This window comes from Pelophylax lessonae (assembly GCF_965119305.1).
Source record: "Pelophylax lessonae genome assembly, chromosome: 3".
In the NCBI taxonomy this organism is placed as follows: Eukaryota; Metazoa; Chordata; class Amphibia; order Anura; family Ranidae; genus Pelophylax; species Pelophylax lessonae.
Window position 1 is genome coordinate 179,931,846 of NC_138770.1, and position 25,333 is coordinate 179,957,178.

General features: G+C 48.7%; 3 protein-coding genes across 3 annotated transcripts in view; all 3 read right to left on the reverse strand.

Annotated features, from left to right (window-relative positions):
* Positions 1-25,333, reverse strand: part of LOC309548982 (apolipoprotein L4-like) — a 646,785-nt gene that overhangs the window by 569,613 nt on the left and 51,839 nt on the right. The window lies entirely within an intron of this gene.
* Positions 1-25,333, reverse strand: part of LOC309550127 (apolipoprotein L3-like) — a gene marked incomplete at its 3' end in the record, with an annotated part of 466,585 nt that overhangs the window by 389,534 nt on the left and 51,718 nt on the right. The window lies entirely within an intron of this gene.
* Positions 11,530-18,127, reverse strand: LOC309550128 (apolipoprotein L3-like; the record flags this gene model as incomplete). The annotated part of the gene is made up of 3 exons (XM_082250576.1): positions 11,530-12,413; positions 15,523-15,626; positions 18,091-18,127. The coding sequence occupies 3 exons, from the start codon at positions 18,125-18,127 to the stop codon at positions 11,667-11,669; spliced, it is 888 nt and encodes a 295-aa protein (XP_082106702.1). The 3' UTR covers positions 11,530-11,666.

Below are 25,333 nucleotides of genomic sequence, written 5' to 3' on the forward strand. Positions count from 1 at the left end.
TTGAGGCGGTTCACATGCTGCAGCAAATGTATTGCAGCATGTTGAGATGACAGGCATCATTGTCTGAAAGACTCAGCCATTTATGTCAATAGGGCTGCACTGCAACTGTGTGCATAAACCCTTGGCTTGCAGTTGCACCGCATTATCCCCACTGTAATTTGGTATTTGCAAAAAAAAAAAAAACACACAGGCATTTAGGATGTGGCAGGATCGCCTCCAGGGTGCCTAACACTTTCTCCTGCTTCTCCCTCACCTCTCTCGCTGCAGGAGCTTCTTTGCAGAGTCGATCCATCCCGCACTAACACAGGAAGGAGGACAGCTTGATTGTGGTGATGGACAGTGCACCCTGTATGCCCATTGGCTGAGGAGGTGATGGGAAGCGGTGTAGCCTGTCTCCTGCTGCCTCCTAAGTCAATGGATAGTTAAAGTTCCTCCCTCTTGACATCCCCGGGAACTCCAGAGTCCCAGTCCAGCCATCTAGCTTGGGGCTGCAGTTAGAAATCACGGGGCCCCATACAGCCTACCTCAAAATTATCAAGACAATATTTTTTCACAAAAAATACACTAAAATAATTATTAGCGGACACAAACATAACAGAGAATTTAAAGAAATTATATTTTTATTTTTAACATGTTAACAATTTTTACAAATATTTTATTTTACAATTTTTTTAAAATTATTAATTACAATGTTTAATGATTTTTTAACAATTTTTTTTTTTTTACAGGACAGGGAAGCCTGCAGCGCTGTGGGGGGGGGGCATCCCAGTGAAACGGGGGGCACACGAGGGGGGGATCAGAATCAGGCAGAACAGGGAGGGGGATCGGTGTCGGAGAAGCAATTACAGGAATGATGCCCCTGTGCCTGTGTCTCTCCCTGCAGCAGCTGAAAGCCAGTTTCTCCCCCTCCTGCCAGCTTTCAGCTGCTGCAGAGAGCTGCACAGGGCTTTCTTTTGTAATTGCCCCTCCGCCCGACCGCACCGATGCCCCATACTGTTGGGGCCCCCCTGTGTGCTTTGGTCCCCTACAGGAGGACTGGTGGTCCCCCCCTATCAGCAGCCCTGATCTAGCTTACTATGCAGTTGGGCGGGCTGGGATGGCATGTATTTTGAAACATCAATCTTGTATTAGTGGATATTAGGGGATGTAGCTCATGGCTTTTTGGGGGAAAAAAGTGAAATCTGGGATTCCCTCCCCTAGATCTGGCTATGACTCAGAGTACATTACTGGCAGGGGGGAGGCATTTACAACAGAAGAGACCATTAGGGTCTCTTTTGTCTTAAAAACCCTGTCTGTCAGAATTTTTAAAAAATTTTGATTTTAATACCGCTTTAACGTAACTAGTAGTTACATTCATTTAATTCCTGCTAGGTACTCTAGAATTGTTAGGTTGTATCTTCTGCATTTCTCCACAGCAAACATTAAACCTGAATGACACATATACACACACGCATAAACACACATGAACTTTTATGGCATCCTAGTCTTAGTCAGTAGGGCAGTGTTTCTCAACTCCGGTCCTCAGAGCACACTAACAGGCCAGGTTTGCAGGAAAACTGAAATACATCACAGGTGATATAATTTGATGCTCAGTGACTGCAGTATCCTAGTCTGCATCTCCCCAAGGTAATACTTAAAATCTGGCCTGTTAGTGTGCCCTGAGGACCGGAGTTGAGAAACATTGCTGTAGGGTTCAATATTGAGTTAACCACCCTTTGCAGCTATAACAGCTTCAACTCTTCTGGGAAGGCTCTCCACAAGGCACTGCTGTATTTTGGCCTAGGCCAACAAGGCCTAGGCCTAGGGCGGCACTTTGCGGGGGGCGGCAAAAAAACCTCCGCCCCCGCATAAAAAAAAAACGATCCGCTCTGTGAGGCTCGCCTGCTTGTCTGTAGTGCTCCTGTCACTTTGCGTGCCAAGTCCCGCCGCATTGTCTGCTCCCCTGGTCTTTGCCTGACTCCCGCCGCCTCCTCCCACACACACAGTCTACTGTCTCCAGCTTTCAGTGAAGGGGCGCGTCAGGGCTGGTACAAGGGGTGGGCGGAAGGGAGGCGCAGCGGAGGTGAAGTGCTGATAATGTGAGCACCACCTGCAAGGCTTTTGTGTGCTTAGTGCTCGGGTTTAGTGTCAGCATCTTCTGTCTGCTTCTGTCCCCGATCGTCAGCCCGCCCACCACCTGCATTGCTTTAGAATTCTTAGCTCTGTCCAGGTTGAGTCCCGGCGTTTTCTGCATCTTCTGTCCCCGCCCACCTCCTATCAGACCTGTAGTTAATGGTCTAGGGAAGTGCTGTACATGGTGGGCGGGCCAGTGGGCGGGGATAGAGGCCGGCAGAAGATGAAGAAAATGTCGGGACTCAATCTGGCAGAGCTAAGGATACTAAAGCAATGCAGGTGGAGGACATTCAGATGGGGACAGAAGCAGACAGAAGATGCCCAGATTAAACCCAAGAACTCTGAAAATTACAGGTACAATGCAGGGATGTTCTGCTCTTTTCATCTGAGCACTGTGCATATGATTAATAAATAGGGGAGTACTCAGCAGAAGTATTTTATAAAGTGACTTTGTGCAGCTGTGCTATTAAGTAAAATATGTTGGAGGCACCTTGCTGTATGTATTTTCCTTTATATCAGGTTCACACTAATGCGTTTGCTGTGACTCACATTTGCGCAGGCACAGCAGCACATTAATTTAAATGGACTACTGTACCTGCAGGAAACAGGTCCCTGCACCTTTATGAAAACGCAGCCGCAGGGAAATCGCATGGTGCAAAAGCACCATGCAATTTCCCGCACCAAAAAACGTGCTGCATTTTCAGATGCATGGGGGTGCTAATAAGAATAAATGGCAGCCTTGTGCATCTGTAAAAGAGCCGGGAATTTTTCCTGCAGGTGGTTGTGGGTGCGGGAATAGGTGCCATTTACACGCTGTCCCGCACATGCAACCACCTGTAACAGTGTGAACCTAGCCATAGGCTCATTTAGACTTGCGGTTGGCCGGGCAATAAAACATGCTGCTGAGCCTCATAATACAACTCCCTATCACTCCTGCCATTTAAGCTGCAGAGGCAGCAGCTAGAGGTTTACAGATGCCACTGCTGCAATATTTTGATTTGCAGCAGTGGCAGGAATTATACCGCCCGTCACTTTCAGCATGCACTACCATCTGCTGAAGACAACCTGTTCAAGTGAATGGGGACACACTGCAACCTCCCCAGAACTGCGTGCAATGCCTCAGTCTCAGCGCAGTGCCACTATAGAGTGAGGGCAGACTGTCTTATCATGTGACATATCACATGACTGGAGACAAGACGACAGAGAAGCTGCCTTCACTCCCAGCGGGTGTCACACTGACACCGAGATGTGAACTGTGAATACACATGGGGGGGGCGCAGTTTGCCATCTTTGCCCAGGGCGCTGGATGGCCTTGTCCCAGCACTGAGGGGCGTACATACTTGCCAGGGAGGGAGGGAGGGACTGTTGCCCCCATACAGCAGCAGTGAGTGGCCAGACGGGCTGCACTTCAATGAGTGGGTGGGGCGGAGCCTAATGCTCCACCTACCCACGCTCCGCGCGGCGTGTAAGAGGGACTAACTTCTCCCCGGGGCAGGGTCTATCTATGTCGAGGAGGAGGAGAGAGAGGAAGAAAAGGGAACCCCCAACCAGGCCAGGACATCTGACAGCAGGTAGGAATCACGATTTTAGGTTACCACCCACTGCTATTGCTACAATTACAAATCAATAATTCCATTACATTTTTGCATTAAATATATTTTTAACAAATATGGAGCACTTTGCAGTACATAAACTTTCATTGCATGTGAACTGTTAAATGTGTTTGCATTGGTTTCAGCATGTACAAAAGTGCTCCATGCATGCTGAAACCACTTCTGGACTGGAAGATTTCTTCCCTTAATGACCAGGCCATTTTTTGCAATTCATGACTGCATTACTTTAACTGACAATTGCGCAGTCGTGTGATGCTGTAACCTAAAAAAAACTCGATGTTCTTTTCTTCCCACAAACAGAGCTTTCTTTTGGTGGTATTTGATCACCTCTGCAATTTTTATTAATTTTTGTTATTAAAAATTAAAAAATCTAAATTTTTTATTTAATTTATTTGTTTTCTGCTACATATTTTTGGTAAAAAAAAAATAAGCGTATTTTGATTGGTTTGCATAAAAGTTATCACGTCAACAAACTAGGAGAAAGATTTATGTTGTTTTTTATTTATTTCATTTCTTTTTTACTAGTAATGGCGGCAATTTGCGATTTTTAGCGGGACTGCAGCGGACAGATCGAACCCCTAACTGACATTTTTGACACTTTTGGTAGTACCAGTGCCATTACTGCAGTAATCAGTGCTATAAATATGCACTGTTACTGTCAAAATGACACTGGCAGGGAAGGGGTTAACACTGGGGTGATCAAGGGGTTAAATGTGAGCCTAGGGGGTGTTTTCTAACTGTATGGGTGGGAACTTGTGAAATGACCACAGAAACATGCGATCCTAAATAGGAGGATCACAGGCTCTCTGTGATCATTTCAGAGAGAACAACAGTCTGCCGCGTGTACAACAGCTGACCTTTCTTCTCTCTCAGCGTGGAGCGATCGCGGGGGCCCGGCGGCAATTGCAGCCACCCGCCCTGTGGATTGGCATCCCCGCTGCCTAGCGGGGGCCCCCAGGAGCGCTCCTGCGAAATGACGTACACTTTTAATGTACAGAGAGGAAGAGATGGAGCTCTAAGAGGAAAAGGTGGAGCCTAAAGAGGAAGGGGTGTGGTTTACTGTTAACAGGGCGGGTCTGAAACATGAAGGGGTGTGGCCTTCACAGGAAGGGGTGGGTCGTAGGTAAATTAGGGGGTGCACAAGTTTAGTCCGGCCTAGGGCAGCACAAAACCTAAATACACCACTGCCACAAGGTTTAGGAGTGTGTCTATGGAAATGTGTGACCATTCTTCCAAAAGCGCATTTGTGAGGTCAGGCACTGATGTTGAAGAGAAGGCCTGGCCCACAGCCTGTGCTCGAATTAATCCTATAGGTGTTTCTATCGGGTTAAGATCAGGACTCTGTGCAGGCCGGTCAAGTTCCTCCACCCCAAACTCGCTCATCCATGTCTTTATGGACTTTGCTTTATGCACTGGTGCGCAATCATGTTGGAACAGGAAGAGGCCAACTCCAAAGTTGGGAGCATGAAATTGTCTAAAATGTCTTGGTATGCTGACGCCTTAAGAGTTCCCTTCACTGGAACTAAGGGGCTAAGCCCAACGCCTGAAAAAGAACCCGACACTGTTATCCCCCTTCCACCAAATGATTTGGACCAGTGCACAAAGCAACGTCCATAAAGACATGGATGAGCAAGTGTGGGGGTGGAGGAACTTGAATGGCCTGCACAGAGTTCTGACCTCAACCGATAGAACACCTTGGGATGAATTAGAGCAGAGACTGCGAGCCAGGCCTTCTCTCCAACATCAGTGCCTAATCTCAAAAATGTGCTTCTGGATGAATGGTCAAACATTCCCATAGACACACTCCTAAACCTTGTGGACAGCTTTCCAAGAAGAGTTAGCCCCGGTTCACACTTATGCGAGTGTGGGGTTCGCATGTAATGTCGGAGCGAACTGCTCCTTCATTACATGCGATCGGCTGTGCGGTGCGAGTTTAGCCATACACTTTGTATGGCTAAATTCGCACCGCACCCGCAGCAAACACGCACAGGACCCTTTTTTGCAGCCGCATCAGGATCGGATCGCACAGCGGTTCACACTTGTGCGATCCGATCCTGTGCGAACTGCAAGATCGCACTGCGATATGCGATCAAACTGGGGGTGTCGTTAAGATTACATTGACACCCCCAGCCAGGCCCGGACTGGGACAAAAAATAGGCCCGGGCATTTTAGGCTGAGCAGCCCATTTTTTTTTTTTAAACAAAATGACCAATGATGAACAACTACCGGTTTCTCGATGTTTTTTAGTTATACTGTATTTAGCCTGCACATCCATGCTATCCGATTCTGCAAATCGCACTGCGTTTTGAAAACTGATTGCGGGGTGTCGTTAACCTAACATACACTCCGCAATCTGTTTGCATGGATGGGTTGCTATTTAGATGCAGTTCGCATTTGGTGTGAACCCAGTCTAAGAGATAACAGGTAATTTTAGGGTACATTCAAAATATATTACCCAATTTTTGGGTAAAATGTAAAAGATGAGTTTGTGTCAAGTAAATAAATACCCAACATGTCAAACCTTAAGACTATGCATGCCCGAAAATAGCAACACATTTCAGTACCCTATATTTTCCATAGGCAAAGCTATTAAAGATCATAGAGGTCATCAGTTCAGAGTTACCATGAATAATGATCCTATAATTATTGCTCTCATTCTAGTGTGCAGGGTCATATATTACACGTGCAGTAAAATCAAGGTTTTTGTTGACAGGCGCCCCCAAAATATGTATGTAGTTTCGTATGGTGGTGGTGGTATATGGATGACATCAGTAGCAGTGGTGGTAGTGGGGATAGGGATGACATCAGTAGTGGTGGTGGTGGTAGTGGGGATAGGGATGACATCAGTAGTGGTGGTGGGATAGGGATGACATCAGTAGTGGTGGTGGTAGTGGGGATAGGGATGACATCAGTAGTGGTTGTGGGATAGGGATGACATCAGTAGTGGTGGTGGGATAGGCATGACATCAGTAGTGGTGGTGGTAGTGGGGATAGGGATGACATCAGTAGTGGTGGTGGTGGGATAGGGATGACATCAGTAGTGGTGGTGGTGGTAGTGGGGATAGGGATGACATCAGTAGTGGTGGTGGTAGTGGGGATAGGGATGACATCAGTAGTGGTGGTGGTGGGATAGGGATGACATCAGTAGCGGTGGTGGTGGGATAGGGATGACATCAGTAGTGGTGGTGGTAGTGGGGATAGGGATGACATCAGTAGTGGTGGTGGTGGGATAGGGATGACATCAGTAGTGGTGGGATAGGGATGACATCAGTAGTGGTGGTGGTAGTGGGGATAGGGATGACATCAGTAGCAGTGGTGGTGGGGATAGGGATGACATCAGTAGCAGTGGGAATTGGGATGGCATCAGTGGCAGTGGTGGTGGGGATAGGGGTGACATCAGTGGTGGTGGGGGATAGGGGTGACATCAGTGGCAGTGGTGGTGTGGATAGGGGTGACATCAGTGGCAGTGGTGGTGGGGATAGGGGGATAGGGGGTGACATCAGTGGTGGTGGGGATAGGGGTGACATCAGTGGCAGTGGTGGTGGGATAGGGGCGACATCAGTGGCAGTGGTGGTGGGGATAGGGGTTACATCAGTGGCAGTGGGAATAGGAATGACATCAGTGGTAGTGGTGGTGGGGATAGGGGTTACATCAGTGGCAGTGGGAATAGGAATGACATCAGTGGTAGTGGTGGTGGGTATAGGGGTTACATCAGTGGCAGTGGGAATAGGAATGACATCAGTGGTAGTGGGGATTGGGATGACATCAGTGGCAGTGGTGGAGATAGGGATGACATCATTGGCGGTGGTGGAGATAGGGATGACATCAGTGGCGGTGGTGGTGGGGATAGCGATAACATCAGTGGTAGGGATAGGGATAACATTAGTGGCGGTGTTGAGGATAGGGATGATATCAGTGGGAATGATGAGGATAGGGGTGACATCAGTGGCAGTGGTGGTAAGGATAGGAATAACATCAGTGGCAGTGGTGGTGGGGATAGGAATGACAATGTCCACTGCCACCGATGTCATCCCTATCCCCACCACCACCGCTACCGATGTCATCCCTATCCCCCCCATCACCACTGCCTCATGGGAGGGGGGGAGAGATCAGGCAGAGGGATGGCGGTGGGAGGGATGGGATCAGGCAGAAGGATGGCAGTGGGAGGGATGGGATCAGGCAGAGGGATGTTGATGAAGAGATGGGATCAGGCAGAGGGATGGCCGTGGGAGAGATGGGATCAGGCAGAGGGATGACCGTGGGAGAGAAGGGATCAGGCAGAGAGATGGTCGTGGGAGAGATGGGATCAGGCAGAGAGATGGCGGTGGGAGAGATGGGATCAGGCAGAGGGATGGCGGTGGAAGAGATGGGATCAGGCAGAGGGATGGTCGTGGGAGAGAAGGGATCAGGCAGAGGGATGGCGATGGGAGAGATGGGAGCAGGCAGGGAGATGGCGATGGGAGAGATGGGAGCAGGCAGAGGGATGGAGGTGGGAGAGATGGGATCAGGCAATGGGATGGAGGTGGGAGAGATGGGATCAGGCAGAGGGATGGTGGTGGGAGAGATGGGATCAGGCAGAGGGATGGTGGTGGGAGAGATGGGATCAGGCAGAGGGATGGTAGTGGGAGAGATGGGATCAGGCAGAGGGATGGCGGCGGGAGAGATGGGATCAGGCAGAGAGATGGCGGTGGGAGAGATGGGATCAGGCAAAGGGATGGCAGTGGGAGAGATGGGATCAGGCAGAGTGATGGCGGTGGGAGGGATGGGATGAGGCAGAGGGATGGCGGTGGGAGAGATGGGATGAGGCAGAGGGATGGCGGTGGGAGAGATGGGATCAGGCAGAGTGATGGCGGTGGGAGAGATGGGATCAGGCAGAGTGATGGCGGTGGGAGAGATGGGATCAGGCAGAGTGATGGCGGTGGGAGAGATGGGATCAGGCAGAGTGATGGCGGTGGGAGAGATGGGATCAGGCAGAGTGATGGCGGTGGGAGAGATGGGATCAGGCAGAGTGATGGCGGTGGGAGAGATGGGATCAGGCAGAGTGATGGAGGTGGGAGAGATGGGATCAGGCAGAGTGATGGCGGTCGGAGGGATGGGATGAGGCAGAGTGATGGCGGTGGGAGAGATGGGATCAGGCAGAGTGATGGCGGTGGGAGAGATGGGATCAGGCAGAGTGATGGCGGTGGGAGAGATGGGATCAGGCAGAGTGATGGCGGTGGGAGAGATGGGATCAGGCAGAGTGATGGAGGTGGGAGAGATTGGATCAGGCAGAGTGATGGCGGTCGGAGAGATGGGATCAGGCAGAGTGATGGCGGTCGGAGAGATGGGATCAGGCAGAGTGATGGCGGTCAGAGAGATGGGATCAGGCAGAGGGATGGCGGCGGGAGATGGGATGAGGCAGAGGGATGGCGGTGGGAGAGATGGGATGAGGCAGAGCAATGGCGGTCGGAGGGATGGGATCAGGCAGAGGGATGGCGGCTGGAGGGATGGGATGGGATGAGGCAGAGTGATGGCGGTGGGAGAGATGGGATGAGGCAGAGCAATGGCGGTCGGAGGGATGGGATCAGGCAGAGGGATGGCGGCTGGAGGGATGGGATGGGATGAGGCAGAGTGATGGCGGTGGGAGAGATGGGATGAGGCAGGCGGTCACATCATATGTAACAAGCAAACTGGCATGCCGCACGGCACATGTTTTCTAGCAGCAGTGACTCACTGCTGCTAGAAAACATGTGCCATGCGGCATGCCAGTTTGCTTGTTACATGTGATGTGACAGCCAGGTGCACATTTTCAAATTGAAAATGTGCACCTGGCTGTCACATCACATGCAACAAGCAAACTGGCATGGCATTATGGCACATGTTTTCTAGCAGTGACAGTCAGTTCCAGACCAGTCTGACCAGAACACTGCTCTGCGGTGGAGGCCAGCCCAGAACCACAAATCCCAGCGGTGACACACAGTGTGTTGTTTCCTTTCCATACCTTGTTGCAGCAGCCGGTGTTGTTCTTGTCTCTCCCTCTCTCCCTCAGTGTCTGGCTGTCTACGGTGCGGTGCGGTGCCGGCGACTTCCTTCCCGCTTCTTCCCGACAACAAGCAGGGGGTCCCCGGCCTCTAGCTCCACCCCCTTCAGCCTTCAATCCCCTTACGCCGGTCCACCCCTCCTGAGCACTTATGATGGATGCCGCTGCGGAGCCGACCGCAGTGAGCGGCGCTGGGCTCAGCTCAGCATCAGCACGGCTGCCAGCTGAGCCCAGTGCTTAGGAGTGAGTGGCGGGGAGTCGGGGACAGCAGCGGACGGCCTTCAGTCTCCGCGGAATTGGCCGCGGAGAGGCCAGCAGCGGCAACCGCCGGCATCGGTACACAGTCCAGACATAGTTACACTGTCTGTCTGTGACTGCACTTCATGCGCCCGGAGCGGAGGCCTCGGCCCACCGGGCATATGCCCGGTCTGCCCGATGGTCAGTCCGGCCCTGCCCCCAGCATATCGCATATGGCAGTGTGAACTGCCGGGGGTGCGTGTGCGATGCGGGAACAGGCTGCGGATTCGCAGCCTTCCCGCATCGCATAAGTGTGAACCGGACCTTAAAGCTGTTATAGCTGCAAAGGGTGGGCCAAATCAATATTGAACCCTACGGACTAAGACTGGGTTGCCATTAAAGTTCATGTGCGTGTAAAGGCAGGTGTCCCAATACTTTTGGCAATATAGTGTACATACAAAAAATTCATATTTACTTCTAAGTCCTGAGATTAATTTTGTGATCTAAAAAGTCATTGTGTATTGTTTATGATTATAAAAAGTGTACAATTTAACCTTCCTAGCGGTATTCCCGAGTGTGACTCGGGGTAAGATTTTAGTGCCAAAAGCGGTAACCCCGAGTCACACTCGGGGTAGCGCTAAGAAGATCGCTGGATGCTGGAGTAGGTTTTATTTACCTTTTCTCCGGGATCCAGCGAAGACTGCGGGCGGTGTGCGGTGGCGGAGCTCTCTCCCGATCGTCTGCGAGCCCCGGCTTCCGTCTCCGGCGACGTGACGTCCGCCGGGGGGTGGAACCGGCGGCAAATTGAAATGTAAAATGCACCAAACACACTGATACCGTTCAAAATAAAATAAAAGCACATTGCCCCCCAGTGCCCTTTCCTGCAGTTTTACTGTACTTTTTATGTAAATATATGTATATATATATATATATATATATATATATATATATACAGCATATATATATATATATACGTATATATATATATACACATATACATTATATATATATATATATATATATATATATATATATATATATATATATATATATATATATATATAGATATATATATAGATATATATATATATAGATATATATATACACACACACACACACACACACACATATATATATATATATATATATATACATATATATATACATATATACATATATACATATATATGTATATATATACATATACACACGTGTATATATATATATATATACACACGTAATTCTTGTGAATGAGCAGCCCAGACCAACTGTATACATTATATATATATATATATATATAATATATATATATATATATATATATATAATATATGTATATATATATATATAATATATGTATACATAATATATGTATACATACATATATATATATATATATATATATATATATATATATATATATATATATATATATAATAAATGTATACAGTTGGTTTGGACTGCTCATTCACAAGAATTACATGCAAAATAATGGTACCGCTTTCAGCACCTAAAATCCAAAAGAATCATACCGCCAGGGAGGTTAACAGATATTTAAACAAAGTAATGCTAATGAACTTCTGTAAGTTTTATCACTTTTAGGTAAGGGCTTCATATGTTTTCCCAGCTACTGTTAATATATGTACAGTACATGTATAGGCTTGCTTGCATTGGTATGCATTTCATTACCCAGTAGGTTCTAACATAAATCCTTTCATTTCATCAAGTAGGTTCTTATCGTTTTCTTGCATGTCATGTAATGTTGATAGCATTTGATCTGAGATCTTCCTTATCGCTTCTGCTTTCTCTGTTCTAGCACCTCTATGGAGCTCTACTGATACCCTTACAAGAAAGGTAGCATCAATGAATACAAACAGTGCTGCAAAGATTCCAGAAACGGCACGAAATGCTCGCACTCCCTGTGCTGCTAACTCAGCCCCCCGAGCTGCAGCCTCTCCTATCCTCCCCAGCTGAGCCAATCTGACTGCTTCCACCCCAACAAACACTACTAAATCTGGGGCTTCTTCCCCAGAAGATACTTTAACTTCATCTTTGATTTTTGTAGCAATTTCTTCTAATGGCTTTATCATGTTGTTAATTTCTTTTATCTTCTCACTTACTATATTACATTTATTTTTTGTATTTACAGTGTCTGCTATAGAAGCAGAAGCTCCAGCGACTCCTCCGGCTGCAGCTACACTAATTCCAACAGCACTAACTATCAGAGATGTGCCGAATGTCACTGGAGCTAGAGCGATGCCTAGAATGGTGGTGATTCCACCTAAAATTCCAGCTGAACTTCCCACAACATTGGTGATGGTGGCTCCTTTATGGAATTGGTCCACATCGTCCGCAGTGGTGTACAGTTCAGTAATACAGCCTGAAATAGCATTCTGCAAAGCGGTTGATCTGCTTTTATATTCTTGATGATACTGTTGAGGGAAAAAAAAAACAATTAGAAGAAAGAAATGTTTAGCGCTGTTATGTTGATTGCATAAGCAAGGTCAGATTTGTGCATTGCCAGCACAGACTGTGGTATAGATTGGCCAGGATGCTACATAGTCACCCACACATTATGCTGCTGACTGCCACATTCCTATGTATGACATAAAGTCCCAAAATGAAACCCTGCCTGCCAGTTTCATCAAGCCGGGTCCTCATTATTGCTGTCCCTGTAAAGCATGTACATTTTTTGTTGTTGGAATAGTGCTATGTACCTACAGTTCACCCACTTTGGCTTGGTTAACCTACAGTAGAAATGACCTGCTAGTAGGGTCAGGGTGACAGTATGAAGATGCAGAGTGCACAAACTGTTTAACAACAACACATTGTGGGGGGAGATTTACTAAAACTGGTGCACTTAGAATTGGGTGACAAGAAGAGAAAGAGGCGCCTCTAAGTGTAGACTTTAAAACGCATTTATTAAATAAAAGTATGCACTCACATCTGTGCGTAAGTAAAAGCATGTGAAGGGACCCTCCTGGGGCCTCCAAGATAGGTCTGTGAGGGATGATATCATCCAGTCCGTGCTGCCATGCCGCAGGGACTGGTCTCCTCTTCACCGTTGCCGGTGTCCTGTCGAATAATGCCTCCCGTCAAAATATGCATCCCACGAACTGCGCATGCGCAGTAGGTGACGTCACTCCAGCTGATTTCTCCGATCAGCTGGGGTTGACGTAATCGGTGCGCATGCGCAGTCCGTCAGATGCATTTTTCGATGGGAGAGACAGAGCGGGTAGAATCTAATGTCAGATTCTTGTAAAACAGTAAATTATTACCCGCGCTGTGATGTGTAAATATGTGACAAGAAATATATAAAAAACAAGTTAATAAATCCTGAAGCTGCTGCTCACTAGGTAAAATACCAGAAAAAACTAAAAACATATAGGCAGCGCTGACAGGTTAAAACTAGAATAGGTGCTAATATAAAAGTCCAGATTAAGGATGTAATTGAGCCTTCGGCAAGTAAGATGTTTCTTGGTCAGATGAAGGGGTAAATGCAGCCTCACGGGTACATAGGATCTCCCTTGACGCATCCATCCATCCGGTCAAGGGAGATCCTATGTACCCGTGAGGCTGCATTTACCCCTTCATCTGACCAAGAAACATCTTACTTGCCTAAGGCTCAATTACTTTCTTAATCTGGTGAGTGCATCCCCATAAGGGGTCTTTTCCTGAAGAGCACTTGGGAACCTTTTTTGGATTTTGAGCACCTTTCCGGCACTTTAGCTTCCACGGAAGAATTTTTTTGGACTGCACCTTCAAATTTTGCACTTTATGGTTATATTTTGGACACTTGATTTAACCTATTGTTGCACTTTACCTACTTATTACTTAATGATTTTGCATGCACTTTATTTCATATGAATTTTAATAATTTTGTCACGGTATATGGACTTTTATATTAGCACCTATTAAAGTTTTAACCTGTCAGTGCTGCCTATATGTTTTTAGTTAATGTCAGATTCTGCATCGCTCGCTGTACTATCTGCGCATGCGCGGGACAGAATGGCTTATTCTTATGTGAGATTCATATTGACAAATGGCGGGAATATTATCGGATTACAGAACAGTCACACAGCTCTTATTGGGGCACATTAAAGGGGCACTCTCACCTCACGGGGACACTGATGTAAAGGGGCACTCTCATGGGGACACTGATGTAATATATAAATAATAAAGGGGAACTCTGACTGGAACTATAAAGGGGAACTCTGACTGGAACAATAAAGGGGAGCTCTGACTGGAATATTAAAAGGGGAACTCTGAACGGAAAAAATAAAGGGGAACTCTGACTGGAATAATAAAGGGGAACTCTGACCTAAATAATAAAGAGGAACTCTGACTGAACACATAAAGGGGAGCTCTGACGGGGACACTGATGTAAAGGAGGACTCTGACGGGGACACGGATGTAAAGGAGCACTCTGATGGGGACATGGATGTAAACGAGGGACTCTGACGGGGACACACTTGATGTAAAAGGGCACTCTGATGGGGACACAGATGTAAAGGAGAACTCTGATGGGGACATGGATGTAAAGGAGGACTCTGATGGGGACACACTGGATGTAAAGGAGCACTCTGATGGGGACATGGATGTAAAGGAGAACTCTGACGGGGACATGGATGTAAAGGAGGGACTCTAACAGAGACACACTGGATGTAAAGGAGGACTCTGATGGGGACACAGACACAGGCTGAATGACAGCGGTGACACAGGCTGAATGACAGGGGGATACAGGCTTGATGAGGGGGGGATACAGGCTTGATTGGGGGGGGGTACAGGCTGGATGAGGGGGGATACAGCCTGGATGAGGGGGGGGACACAGTCAGTGCTTATTCCTGGGGATTTCACAGTGGCTGTAGCATGATAGGCCCATCATGTTACTGTAGCACAATTTCCAGCTGTTTTGCTGGATGTGGGTCCCCCTGCGTTACAGCTTGCAACAACATTTAAGCATGATTCTCCAAGTGTGAGCACTGAGACAATGACCAGTCCAGTATCTTTGGGTTTTTTACACTTATTTGGTAACTTGGATGGGAGAAGGGATGAGTGGGATACTCCTTTAATTCAACTATGCACAATTTGGTGGAGACACTTAAATAGTACTGTTAAAAGAGGGGGTGCCCTTTGGGTGGGACTTTAGATGAGGTGTAAACAATTAGTGACCATAGTAATAGGATAACAAAAAGATGACATATTTCTATTCATGCAGTTGAACATAAATAGTAACAAAATGTACAGCACAATGGGTATGTGACATGATAACATCAACAGTAACAAATAAATATCATAAAATGTACTCATATATTGTAATAACTCGACGCGTTTCATGAGTCTTGAGTATGCTCACTCATCAGGAGTATATATGAGATAAAATGTATCTAAAAGTAAAACAGTAGACAGCATGTTAGTATAGGGAGTGTGATATTTCAGCGTCTATATAAGAAACCAAAATAGGGGAATCGCACTCACACATAACCCAGAGATGAATGATGAATTCATGCTCCCAAGGGATGGGGGCCGCCATAGTCTGACCCGGGAGCTGACAGGACTGGAGACGGTGACGAACACAGTGGGGAGCCAGGTGAGGAGGTAACAGTTGTGAAACATGAGATTTCTGCTTGGTGGTAAGGCATAGGCTGGAAATATATAGATAAATATCTCAATGAAGTAAGAAGGTAAATTAATTTAATTGTATCACATAGTGATATCCAAAAAGAAAAAAAGAAAAAAATATAAAAAATATAAAATATGTAGATATGTATAACTATATGAATGATAAACCAATCCAAGCAGATGATGTATACAACAAGAGTAGGTTGAATATAGGTGGATATACTGAAATCTATTCAATTGGCAGTACAGGAAGTGGGACAGGTGCAGTGCTGTGTAAATAAGTGATGAGCGGTGTGTGAATGTAAGAGAGGAAGTGTGTGAGACGTGAAAAAAAGAAAAAAGGGGGTTGAAAGATAGAAAGTGATGTGGAGACCAAAAAAAGGGGGAGACCAATTGGTGGAAAGTGGTGGTGGAGACAGAGGGCGAGTGGTGAGTCTGCTTGAGGGTGAAAATAAAGTGAAAAGGAGGACATGCCTCGGACAGAATAGTAAGAGGACAAAGAAAATCCATATGAGGTGAAGCACCATAGAGAAGACCAAGGAGAACGAAAAAGAGTAGCAGCGAATGGGGGAGGAAATGTAATGATAAACCTCACCTGGAGACCCAGAGCATAGGCGCACGAATCCAGTCCTAGAGCACCATGTAGGTGGTAATGGAGACAGAGGTGTAACAAGTGCACCTATGTTGTCCAGTGGTAAAGGTCAGCAACCGCTGACAACCACAGCCACAGATGGAAAAACACCCGCCAACACGTACGAGCACCTGCTCCGGCGCTCATGCGTGGGGGGAGGGCATGGTGCAGATATACAGGTGGCCCCGCCCCCAAAGGGGAGGGGACAGCCAGGGAGAAAACGAGTCTCCCTGTTCGTATATCGCAGCTCCTGGAACAGATATACAGCCACCACTAGGGGGAGCACAGTCATCATAGAGGCTGTATGGGGTGAAAAAATGTATACTCCTGATGAGTGAGCATACTCAAGACTCACGAAACGCGTCAAGTTATTACAATATAGGAGTACATTTTATGATATTTATTTGTTACTGTCACATACCCATTGTGCTGTACATTTTGTTACTATTTATGTTCAACTGCATGAATAAAATATGTCATCTTTTTGTTATCCTATTACTATGGTCACTAATTGTTTACACCTCATCTAAAGTCCCACCCAAAGGGCACCCCCTCTTTTTCTTGTATCGAATCGGGATGGAGGTGTTTTCATTGGACTGTGTGAGACCATTCTTTTATTAAATAGTACTGTTTGACGCTGGCTTGACGCTGACTGAATGCCCTCCAACGCTGACTTAAGGCATGTTAACGCTGGCCGGATGCTGGTTACCGCTGAGCTATTCTTGTAATTGAGCTTCAACTAAAGAAGTCCTCTCTTAGCTGCCTTAGGTACTCCTTCCTGAGGTAGCTACTAGTACAATTTTGCTGCACTGCTGAATGCTTCAGGACCCACACTGGCTCCCCCTTTCACTTCCTTGTCTTCAGGGCTTAGACACTTGGCACCCCCTTTCTGTGCCACAACTACCGGTTAGCTGGCTCCTGGATCCCTTTGACCTTCCGGAGTGGCCCCCTATCTTAGGCAGACCCCTGGGAAGATTCGAGTACTCACAACACTGTTTTTCCTGAAAACTTCTGCCCAGCAGCTCCACTCGGTCAGCAACACTCTGGATCCCTTCTCTGCAGCCCAACTCAACCTCCGGTCCCTAGGCCAACCGCCCAAGACACCTTCACTCTCTGACAGGAGGAGTGACAGCTGTCAGCCTCCTCCTGGGACTCTGCTTCCTGCCAAAGACGCTCTGTCACATGCTCCCGCCAGGTTTATACCCAATCCCATGGAGCATTGCGGCAAACTCCGCCCACTGGGACAGCTATAAACCCTGGTGCGCTATTGGCCAGGTTTCCTCCGCCGTCCAACAAGAGCCCTCATTGGATACATTGGGGAGACTCCCCAGACTTAACAGACTACACCTAGAAACACATGACAGCCTAACTAACTGATCAGGCCCCCCTGATAAGCAGACAGGGCCACACATATACTTTTCCTAGCACCCACCTAGGAGGGTGCTACATTACTATGGCTTAAGTCACAGTAGGCGAATTATGAGGGGCCAGGGTCCCAAATTTGGCGCAGAGATAGGGGAGGTCTATCTCTGGGGGCCCCTAGTATCCCTGTGCCAAATTTGTTGCCCCTAGCCCCTGGGGTTAGGTCAGCTTGGTGCAGTATGGCAAGCTTGGCATTGGTACATTTGCAAGGCCAAAGCTCGGGCCCTGAACATGTCCGGGGGTTCCAAATTTGGCGGGGAGGTTTACCATTACCATCTTAAAAATGTTGGAGTCATTAGCCCTATATATTTTTGTCAAATTTTTATGGGGTCACTTAGAAGCATATAGCTGCCAGTCAATACCACAAAGCAGGGAGTGCTGGCTACCATATTAATCAATAGACTTAGTTATCCGTGAAGAGGGCTTTGCATTACCTATGTTCTGCAGTATTTGGCCAAAGTTGATTTCCATGGCAGCCCATGTAAAAATGAAGCATTAGCCACAAAACATTTGTGTGGCTCCTAGATGTCCTCTAGTATTGGTGTAGCAGGTTTTCCAGGCATTGTGCCTGATGTGGGTCTGCCATTGTTACCGGTAACCTCTCCAGCCCATGTGAGCTGCAACCCTGGGTGTGAGAACTGAAGCATTGATAACTCCGGTATCTTTGTTTGTGGTTTTTATTGTATTTTAAGGGGATGGGAGAAGAGAATGAGTGGGATACTCCTTTAGGCTTCAACTAAATACACTTGGGACTTTGTTCCTGAAAAGTGCCCGTTGGCGCTTTCTTGACTCCAGCCGGCGCCAGCCAACACTCACTAAAAATGAGAACACACTGCAACTTGATAGAAGTGCTGAATCCTTGACTTTAAGTCCAGAAGATCCAGGACTGAGAACTGTAGAACTTCTGACACTATTGTACTGCAAAAGTCACTGAATACTTCCCTCCCGCCTTGGTAGTATGTTGTCGAATTCTGTATAGCTGTAACTTTCAACTGGCACACTCTGTACAATTCAGGGCCCAACTGCAGGTGCCCCCTTTAACCTTGAACTCTTCAGGGTCCACTGACTATGTACCCCCTCTGTAACTTCAGGGTCCTCAACCTAGGTACCCCCTTTACAACTAGCTGGCACTGGATCCCAGAACCTCTTCCGGAGTGGTCCCCTCTAACTTCAAGCAGACCCCCAGGGGCAATCCTCAGTACTCACGACCTGTGTAGGCTTTCCTGGGACTGGAACCCTCTCGCTCTCCTCAGGCTCTCGGCACACCGCATCCCCTCAGCTCAACTCAGCACTCTCTGCATTCCCAGGCGACACCCCAAGATATCCACTTCCTCAGACAGGAGGAGAGACAGCCGTACTCTCCCTCCTGGGACTCTGCTCCCACCAAAGACACCGTGTCACGCACTTCCCCCAAACTTATACCCACTCCCAGAATCCTTTGCAGCATAATCTGCCTTCTGGGGTAGTTACAAGCTTGGATGTGTCCCCTGATTGGGCTTCCTCCACTGCCCTATGAGGAGCATTCTTACAGGAGCCAATGGGTATACTTCCCTCGCAGCAAGCACATCTGGAACTCATGACACCCTATCTAAACAAATCACAGCCCTGCTGTTAGGCAGACAAGGCCCAATATACATTTTCCTAGCACCTACCTGTAGGGTGCTACATTAGTTTGCCAAGTATGGTGCCCTTAACCCATTGGTTAAGCGCCCTAAATTTATAGTAGCTTGACCCGCTATGTTAAACTTTGGCACAGTAGTAGTCTGGACATTTGAGGGACTGCAGCTGTGGCCCCGAATGAGTCTGAGGGGCCATATTTGGCACGGAGGTAGGGGAGGTCACCCTTTACCAAACATTTTAGAGTCGCTAGTCCAAAATTTCCTGGTCAACTATTTCCAGAGCCACTTGAGCCACTTGAGAGTTTGTGGCCCGTACCATGGAGCGGGGAGTGCTGGGTATCGCAGGAATCCCTGGACTCTTAGCTATTCAACAGTATCTGTAGAGCGGGACTCTGCAGTTCCTGTTTTCCATAGTGGTTAGCCAAATCAACCCCTATGCAGGTCCCTGTAACAATTAAGCATTGGCCCCAAAAAATTCATGTGGCCCCTGGGTATCCTATATCTCTGAGCCAAGTTTAAGGTCCCTAGCCACCAGGGTTCAGGTACCACGAGGCCCATAATTTAATTAAGTCAGCTTGGTGCTTTATGGCAATCTTACAGTAGGCACAGTTGCAGGGCCCAAGCTCGGGCACCAAACAAGTCCAGGGGACCATATTTGGCACAGTGGTAGGGGAGATATTCCTTTACCACTCTTAAAATGTTGGAGTAGCTAGCCTGAAATTTTCTGGTCACCTTTTTAATGGGCCCCTTGGGAGTGTATGGCCCACGGGCAGTACCGTGGAGGAGGGACTGGTGGGTGCCATATTAATCTCCATATTCTTAGCTATCCAATGTCCAGGGCTCAGTGGTACCTATGTTGCACGGTATTTGTGCAAATTTGACCCCAATGCCAGTCCTCATGAAAATTAGGCATTGTGTGTGGCCCCTGGGGGTCAGCTAGTATACCTGTACCAAGTTTGGTGCCCATAACCCCCGTGATTCGGGTACCACAGGGCCCTAAATCTATGGTAGATTGACCCGCTATGTTAATCCATGGCTCGGTCGCAGGTGGGAATTTGATGGGGCCACAGCTCGGGTCCTGAAAGAGTCCAGGCTCCCACAGCTTGAGCCCCTGGATATGTTTGGGGCCCAAGGTGTGGCCCCTCAAAATTCCCTACTGTGCCATATATTAACCACTTTTAGACCGGAGGATTTGGCTGCTCAAAGACCAGGCCCTATTTTGCGATTCAGCACTGCGTGACTTTAACGGACAATTGCGCTGTACCTAAACAAAATTGACGTCCTTTTTTTTCCCACAAACAGAGCTTTCTTTTGGTGGTATTTGATCACCTGTGCGATTTTTTTGCGCTATAAATAGAGTTGAGCGGACACCTGGATGTCCGTGTTCAGCGGGTTCGGCCGAACTTTAAAAAAAAGTCTGGGTCCGTGTCCCGGACTTTTGCCGAACTTTTCCCGGACACCGAACCCCATTGAAGTCAATGGGGACCCGAACTTTCAGGCACTAAAATGGCTCTAAAACACCAAAGGAAAGGGCTAGAGTGCTGCAAATGGCAGCAAAACATATTTAAGAGCATGGCAAGTGCTCTGCAAACAAATGTGGATAGGGAAATAACTTAAAACAACAAAAAAAAAAAAAACAGAAAAATAAAACAATGTTCTTCATCTCTGAAGGACGAGGCCCATATGGAGTAGGAGGGAGGTTGAGGTGGTGGTGGATATGGCGGTGTCATAGGCGTGCGCACAGGGTGTGCCGGGTGTACCTGGGCACACCCTAATCACCTAGGGCACATTAGCATTATCGCTCTGTTTGCCAGTGAGGAGATGGGAAAGATCTCCCTCGGACCTGCTCTGCTCTATTTCACTTTGCCAGCAGGGAGAGTAATGTATCGGGCCATGTACATGTAGGCAAACACATGCATGTGTATTTAAACTTTGGGGTGCACACCCTAATGCAATAGGCTGCGCACACCTATGGGCGGTGTAGGTGGAAGCGGCGGTGGAGGAGGACCAGGGCCGGATTAAGAGCATCATGGGCTTGGTGCTGAGGATTTTGAAGGGCCTTAAGGGCCGTGCCTTGGCATGCACCCAGAGGAGGAAGGGTGCAGCCATGCATGCCTAATTCAACATGGGATGCTGTCTCTGAAGCCCATAAACACATCCATGCATCGGCAACTGTCCCTCCTTGTCCGGCCTTCGTGCTGTGTGGGAAGGTTCTGAGGGAGCTGCCTGGGGAAGCGAGCATAGAAGCCAGACTTCTGTGTTAACAAGTGACAGAAGAGCGGTAACAGTGAATATGGCCAACCCGGGGCCTATATAAAAGGTAGGGGCCTGGAGCTGCAGCTCCAATAGCCCCTACGTTAATCTGGCCCTGAGGAGGACGAGGTAGCCAACACTGCTTCTTTTCACAAATTTTAAATGAGGGTACACCCCAAAAGAGTGAGAAAGAGCAAAAATGGAACAATGGGTGGGTAAGGTCGGTATCCATCGCTATTCTGCACAAGGTACGGAAAAGTCCCGTGGGATCCATGCCTGGTTCATTTTAATGAACGTGAGCTTGTCCACATTGTCTCTGGACAGGCGGCTGCGCTTGTCTGTGATAACGCCCCCAGCCGTGCTAAATACCCGTTCAGATAATACACTGGCTGCAGGGCACGCCAGCACCTCCAAGGCGTAAAGGGCAAGCTCAGGCCATGTGCCCAATTTGGAGACCCAGAAGTTGAAGGGGGCAGACCTGTCATTCACTACATGTAGGCGTGTGCACACATACTGCTCCACCATGTTGGTATAATGCTGCCTCCTGCTAAGACGTTCCATATGAGCTGCTGGTGCTGCTGTTTGTTGTGGCGTGCTGACAAAGCTTTTCCACATTTCGGCCATGCTAACCCTGCCTTCTGAGGTGCTGGCGGTGCCCTGGTTGCGTTGGCGACCTCTTCCTCCTCCTCCTCCTCTGCCTTGTGCTTCCACTGTGGCCCCGCTGTCAGGTGGGAATGCCAGCAGCATCACGTCTACCAGCGTGCGCTTGTACTCGCGCATCTTGCGATCGCGCTCCAGTGAGTGAATTAAGGACGGTACGTTGTCCTTGTAACGGGGATCCAGCAGCGTGGCCACCCAGTAATCAGCACAAGTTAGAATGTGGGCAACTCGGCGGTCGTTGTGGAGACACTGCAGCATGTAAATCGCTCATGTGTGCCAGGCTGCCCAGAGGCAATGAAAGGCTGTCCTCTGTGGGAGGTGTATCGTCTGTGTCCTCTGTATCCCCCCAGCCACGCACCAGTGATGGCCATGAGCTGGCCTGGGTGCCACCCTGCTGTGAACATGCTTCCATCTCCTCCTCCAGCTACTCCTCCTCATCCTCCTCATCCTACAGAACTGTGCCCCTGCTGGACAATTGTGTCCCTGGCGTTTGTGTGTGCAGGAACCCACCCTCGGAGCCCCTTGCGAATGACTGCCCTGAAAGCCTTGGAAATGTTACCTCTTCATCCTCCTCCTCCTCCTCCTCCTCATCCTGTGCCACATCCTCTTCCATCATCGCCCGAATTGTTTTTTGAAGGAGGCATAGAAGTGGGATAGTTAAGCTGAGAACGGCGTCATCGGCACTGGCCATGTTGGTGGAGTACTCAAAACAGTGCAACAAGGCACACAGGTCTCGCATGGAGGCCCAGTTATTGGTGGTGAAGTGGTGCTGTTCCGCAGAGCGACTCACGCGTGCGTGCTGCAGCTGAAACTCCACTATGGCCTGCTGCTGCTCGCACAGTCTTTGCAGCATGTGCAAGGTGGAGTTCCACCTTGTGGGCACGTCACATATGAGGCGGTGAGCGGGAAGGCCGAAGTTACGCTGCAGCGCTGACAGGCGAGCAGCAGCAGGGTGAGAACGCCGAAAGTGCGCACAGACGGCCCGCACTTTCTGCAGCAGCTATGACATATCGGGGTAGTTTTTAAGGAACCTCTGCACCACCAAATTCAGCACATGCGCCAGGCAAGGGATGTGCGTCAAACCGGCTAGGCCCAGAGCTGCTATGAGATTTCGCCCGTTATCGCACACCACCAGGCCGGGCTTGAGGCTCGCTGGCAGCAACCACTCATTTGTCTGCTGTTCCATGCTCCTCCACAACTCCTGCGCGGTGTGTGGTTTGTCCCCCAAACAGGTTTTAAAACTGCCTGCTGTCGTTTACCCCTGGCCGTGCTAAAGTTGGTGGTGAAGGTGTTACGCTGTCTGGATGAGGAGGCGGTAGAGGATGAGGAAGCGGAGTAGGAGGAGTTAGGAACAGGAGGCAAACTGAAGCGCCCTGCAATCCTCGGTGGCGGAAGGACATGCGCCAAATTGCTATCCGCCTCAGGCCCATCCGCCACTGCATTTACCCAGTGTGCCGTTAGGGAGATATAACGCCCCTGACCGTGCTTACTGGTCCACGTATCGGTACTTAGGTGGACCTTGGCACAGATGGCGTTGCGCAGTGCACACCTGATTTTTTCCCCCACTTGGTTGTGCAGGGAAGGGATGGCTTGCCTGGAAAAGTAGTGGCGGCTGGGCACGACGTACTGTGGGACAGCCACCGACATAAGGTTTTTAAAACTGTGTGTCTCCACCAGACGGAATAACAGCATTTCAAAGGCCAAGAATTTTGAAATGCTGGCATTCAGGGCCAGGGATCGCGGGTGGGTAGGGGGGTACTTCCTCTTCCTCTCAAGTGTTTGGGAGATGGAAAGCTGAACGCTTCCACAGGACATTGTGGAGATGGTTGGTGACCCAGGTGGTGGTGTTGCTGACAGATCCTCTGTTTGCGGGGTGGCAGGTGCCGGTATCACTACAGATGTGGCTGGAGCGGCCGAGACTGCAGCAGAAGAGGAAGCAGGATGAGCCAGAGACGTTTCTTGGTTTTGAAGGTGTCTACTCCACTGCAGCTCGTGCTTTGCACTTAGATGCCTGATCATGCAGGTTGTGTTCAGGTTGAGAAGGTTTATGCCTCGCTTCAGGCTCTGATTGCACAGGGTGCAAACCACTCGTGTCCTGTCATCAGCACATTTTCTAAAGAACTTCCACGCTAGAGAACTCCTTTGAGCTGACTTTGGTGACTTTCTCGTTCCCTTGCTACGTTGGGCAGTAGCAGGCGTAGTGTCTAGGGCACGGGCGCTCCGCTTCTGCACCCTGCTCCCTCTTCTGCTGTGCTGGTGGCTCTGTGCGACCACCGCCTCTTCCTCCAAACTACTCAGGTCACCTGCATGACGTTAATTCCATGTGGGGTCGAGGACCTCATCGTCCTCCACATCATCTTCCACCCAGTCTTCACCCCTGCCCTCCTTGTCAGTCTCCACAATGCTGAACGCCCCAGCAGTTGGCAACTGCGTTTCGTCATCATCGGAGACGTGCTGCGATGGTCCTTGCATGTACTCATCTTGAGAAATGAGTGGTTGGGCATCGCTGCACTCAATCTCTTCCACTTCTGGGGCAGGGCTAGGTGGATGGCCCTGGGAAACCCTGCTGACAGAGTCCTCAAAAAGAACAAGAGACTGCTGTATGGCTTGGGGCTCAGACTGCTTGCCTGATTTGCAAGGGGGTGAGGTGAAAGACGGTTGGACATCGGCTGCAGGTGCCAACTCTGACCTTTCTGCAGTAGACTGGGTGGGAGACAATGTGAAGGAACTGGAGGCACTGTCAGCAGCAAACAAATCTACTATCGCCTCTCTGTGTTCTGGCCTCATCACTTCTAGAGGTGTATGATGCCCTACCAAATACTGATGCAGGTTCTGTCGCCTACTAACACTTGAGGAAGGTGTTTCACTTGTGCGTGTAGCTGGCACAGATCGACCACGTCCTCTCCTTGCAACAGGAAAGAAATGGGGAAAAAAGCGCCAGTGGAGTGCAGTTTTAAAAGAAGGAAGTTTTATTAAAAAGAGGAACAGGTAATGGTGACTCGATAATGGACTCACTTCAGTGCAGTCACTGTGGTGCCCTCCCTGGTGTTGGTCAGTTAGCTCGGTGCCTGCTCTGGGTCCTGATGCGGTCCAATCATCCGGGAGAAGTCCGGGATCTCTCAGGCAACTTCCGGGTCGGATCGGC